Source organism: Solanum tuberosum, unplaced genomic scaffold (assembly GCF_000226075.1).
Source record: "Solanum tuberosum cultivar DM 1-3 516 R44 unplaced genomic scaffold, SolTub_3.0 scf00127, whole genome shotgun sequence".
In the NCBI taxonomy this organism is placed as follows: Eukaryota; Viridiplantae; Streptophyta; class Magnoliopsida; order Solanales; family Solanaceae; genus Solanum; species Solanum tuberosum.
This window is the reverse complement of record NW_006239058.1, coordinates 977485-982204: the sequence shown is the minus strand read 5'-3', so window position 1 is coordinate 982204 and position 4720 is coordinate 977485. Positions and strand designations below refer to the sequence as shown.

The window sequence follows — 4720 nt, the reverse complement described above, 5'->3', positions numbered from 1 at the left end:
TGTGGAAATGAAAATCAATTCAATTATGGGGTTTTATATTGTTTTCGTATGTTTAAATATCGTATGGAGGGTTCAAAGTAGTTATCTTTGTAGTGCACTTAGGCTTCTAAAGTGACTCTTTTTTCATATTTTCTAAAGTGAAGATACCAAAGATTTGGTCTTTGATCTATTCTTATTACGACTGTGAGACTATTTCAGGCAGCAACTGTGATTTGTGAAATCCAATGACATGGTGACTATTGGTTATAGAATACAGAGAAAGAAATATAACTATGGCAAAATTGAGTAATGGGGATGTTAAAGAAAGAGTTGGCGTGTCTTTCTCGATGTCAACTCTTAAAATTTTGCATTTTCGTCTTGGTTAGTCTATGATGTTGGCTTTTTGTTTTTCTATGAGAGATGTTGATGTGCTTAATTTCTTACTTCTTGCATGCGTGTCATACAAACATTGAATATCTGTCAGTAGAAGCATAAGATAACATATTTACGCGACTATAAATAAAGCTCAAGGACATACATTAGATTTTGTTGGTATATATTTACGCGAACCTGTCTTCTCTCATGGACAATTATATGTTGCTTTATCAAGAGCGACAAGTTCTCACAATGTCAAAGTATTAATTAGACCACCTATAATTGACGAAAATGATTATCATTCCACATATAATGTTGTCTACAATGAAATTATTGAAAAGGCATTTTCTTGAACTTTGTGCTTCAATTTACAATGGTACATCTCATATACAAATTACTTATATTTATCTATATTATTATTATAATATTGTTTTCATTATGCATTTACCTTTAACTTATCCTCTTATAATGTATTTTAATTGCAGATAGTTCAACATGGCTGAAAGATATACCATCAAAATGATCACTCCTGATACTAAAGATTGGACCTGTAAGGTCCAAGTTGTTGATAAAAGTCGACCAAGGGACAACAAAGATAAAACTACAAAATACCAAGTGTTAATTCTGCAAGATGAAGAGGTATTTATTTTTATTAATTTATTATTGATTTTAAAATCGTAACTTTACTTCAGTTAACTAAATAATGCATTATTTTATATTTTTACTTTAATAATATGAAAAATAATAAAATAACTTTTAAATTTTACACAACTAATCAAACTTTTTACAAATTCTTTTACAGGAGAATCAAGTTCAGGCCACTATTTACAGTACTGATATAACATATTTTGAAAGAGAATTTGCTCCTTTCAACACTTACTTGGTATCTGTTGCACATGTGAAAGTACCACCTCTTGGATATGAAAATTCACTTAACAAATTCATTTGGACACTTGATAAAAACACCATTGTTGAACCAGTTGAAGAGGTCAAACCTCCAGAGGATCCATTACCACCACCAAGACGACTAGCTCTTACCACATTTGACACTTTTGAGTATCAACCCAAAGAATTTGAATTTGGTAATTATAAATTTATTATTTAATTATTCTTCTTATTCACATAAAATCCATTGTTACTATAATATAATATTTCTCATGATCTAATTATTCTTTCTTTCTTTTTATTTAATGCAAGATGTACTCGCCATTGTCATTAATGGCAGTCCTTCAACAAGGACTACAACTGGAAAACGAATTCAAGAGTTTATTATCATGGACAAGCTGTAAGTATATAAAGAATATCACTCTTGTCATTTATCTTTATATCTTATTACTTGTTTTAAAAAAAAAAGGCTCTTTTTGGTTGATACTGTTTTTTTTTCCTTTTTCATTTTCGTAGTTGAAATATATACTTGTATTTAATAAAGTGATTAATTCTTTCGAGTTTCAATAACATTGCCTTTGTAGTCGTCTTCTCCAAATGGTTACTACTTTTTCAGAGTTTAATTGTAGTTTTTGGACTGCTAATCACAGAACTTACAGACTGAAATTGTCTGTTATTCGAGTATTTGCTGTCATAGTGTTTTCCTCTATAAATAGAAATTTTCCTTTTTCGTGGATACCAATTTTATATGCCACAATGTTTGCTTTACCTAGATTATTACGTTGTGATTGGTCCCTAGCAGCTGTCTATCTATGTCTATGCATGCTAAAAATTAAGTTTCAACTTTGTAACCTCCAGTTTATGTGACTTCTATATTGTTGGAAGTTCATTAAAAAAAGGCCTCCTCAATACATAAGTGCAACATATTTCAACAAGAAAGGAAAGTTTTTATTTTATTTTGTTGCACAGGTTAAAGTGGCCATCCAGAAACAACAACAAGCTCTTTTTCGTTAAAACCTTATCTACTGAAGAGACAGCTAGGTTGGGGAATCATCATAGGGTGTAAGGTGTTAACCTAACGTGTCAACATATATATTTGTCTGTGCCATGAATCTACTATTTGCACTTTTACCTTTTTGCTATTTCCCTTGACCTGCCATTTGAGTTCTGCTAATTCATGACTGAAGTAAGCCTGTTCAATGTCTTGAAAGATTTTAATTGCTGAGTGAAATGGCAAACATATTATGGGATGAATGTGGATATGTGAAAGTTGCAGATCTGCCTACTTTATACCATGTTTTAGTTACTCCTGTGTTTACTTGCTTTTCTTTGTTCGTTCATCTTATATTTTGACTTTTATAGCACAAAAATGCTGGTATTTATTGATAATATAATCTGATTTCAATTTTATTATTTATAATGTTTTTACAATATCACATATCTTCTGCAACTTTAATGTTTTCAAACATCCTTCAAAACATATGCAGGAAAAAACCAACAAAACTGACACTTTGGGAGGATTTTATTGATCATGAGGGACTTAAACTTTTCAACCAACTTCATGATTACCCAATCATTCTTGCTAGGAAAATTGGGAAATCATCCTCAGGTAAAAGTGCAAATACATTTATTTTTTCCTTTATTGAAATATAGATGACATGATGAAACTAAAAATGACATATTCAAATGCTCATAGGAACGTCGAATAGATTCGTTGGGTTGACGAGTAAATTCAATACAACAATTCAAATCAATCCTCCATATCCACAGGCTGCTGAGTTAAGGACGTGGTAATATATATTTTTATTTAATGCATCCAACTTTCAGAATATTTTGAGATATAAAAAACATCTTTAATCTTACAATCACTAAGTTTTAAAATTTCACTTTTATTTCTTCTATTTTGGATGAACTAATATGAATAAATTTTTCTATTTGTACTTGTTTATAGGATCAAAACAATTGAAACAAAGCTTGTTTCTTACAAGATGAAAAGTACAACTCCAATAGGCTCTATTATGTTGATTCCATTTGAAGATGAAGTTATATCTGTGGCTAACATCCAGGCACAACCTCCAGTGAGAACAACAACTATATCATTCTTTTTTTAATTCTTCTTTTTTTTTTCTCAATAAAAAATAATATTTGGTATATTCAATTTAAAGGGACAAGTATTTAATGTTGAGGCTGAATTGTCCCTTGCAAGTAAAGATCAAGGCTTTAGTGTGTTAGCATGCTCAAATTGTAAGCAATTGTTCACAAGATATAATGTGCGAAGGGAAATATACTGCACAAATTGTCACCGATCCACACATCTTATTCCCAGGTATATTTGCTCTTCTACAAAATTAATAATAACTAATTAAGATTATTTATTTTGTTTGTTCAAGCAAATAAATGTCTTAACTAACCATTATTTTAAAATATTTTCATTAATTATCAAACCAGATGTCAATTTGAAGTTACTATTAAGGACAACAGTGGTTTTGCAACAGCTATTGTTTCAGATGAAATTGCAGAGAAAATGTTGCGCCTCACTTCAGAAGAAATTTATGAAATTTGCTTCGTCAAGGTACATATTACTTGAAATGTTTTAACTCACTACTATCTAAATTAAATGCACATAATAACATCGCAAGTAGTAATCCTAAAAATATCTACCCTACATAAAATGTTGTAAATGATAAGGGAATAGAAACTTACCTTCAATAAACAAATATATCGTGAATCACCCAACTTATACTTTTTGTTGTCTATTTATAGTTAACTTTCTTTAATATCTCACATACTTACCCATTGGCTGAGAACTTTATGCCTAAGCTGTCATGCGCACCTACCATAATAGGCGTCACCATTTTAGAACTGCAGCATGTGTGGCTCTGATTAGTTGAAAGACCTTTAGTATTGAATTTGATTTAAGATGTAAATACATAAACATTGAGATATTCATTTTCCTTTAAAAACAAATTTAATATCTTTTTTATGATTAACTTTTCTTTCCTCATCCACTTTTTTTTTATTTGCAAATGATATTTTGTTGAACATCTTCTTTTATGGTAAAAATATCGGACCTCTTTCGATTTGTCTGTTCGCTTTATTCCTTATTATTGTATATATATTATATAAAATATTAATGATTTTGTTATTATTAATCATTCTTTTCCATTTTTTCAGAAAGAAACATTATCCCTCCAAAATGTGGAAGATGAATTGAACGGCAAGATATTTAACATTCAAATAAAAAGGCTATTCACAAAAAAATTGGATGCAATGCAAAAATTATCCATTTTGTCTTTCGTGGAGAAACAAGATGTGATTCTTAAATCAATGGCATCTACGACAGTCAATATTACAGATGCGAAAAAGCGCACAATTGAACATCTTAGTTCAGGGGAAAAAGAATATCCAAGCATGGAAATGAAAATTCCTCCCATGAAAAAGAATTAAAAGGTATTTGAATTATTTTGTACATTGTTTAAAA

At 29.9% G+C, this 4720-nt stretch overlaps 1 protein-coding gene across 1 annotated transcript; it reads left to right on the top strand.

Annotated features, from left to right (window-relative positions):
• The first annotated feature begins 844 nt into the window (after positions 1-844).
• On the top strand, positions 845-4689 carry LOC102586504 (replication protein A 70 kDa DNA-binding subunit B-like). The gene is made up of 9 exons (XM_015310508.1): positions 845-993; positions 1157-1436; positions 1552-1639; positions 2727-2848; positions 2936-3029; positions 3191-3317; positions 3405-3565; positions 3688-3811; positions 4414-4689. The coding sequence occupies exons 1-9, from the start codon at positions 850-852 to the stop codon at positions 4684-4686; spliced, it is 1413 nt and encodes a 470-aa protein (XP_015165994.1). The 5' UTR covers positions 845-849; the 3' UTR covers positions 4687-4689.
• Positions 4690-4720: the final 31 nt, after the last annotated feature.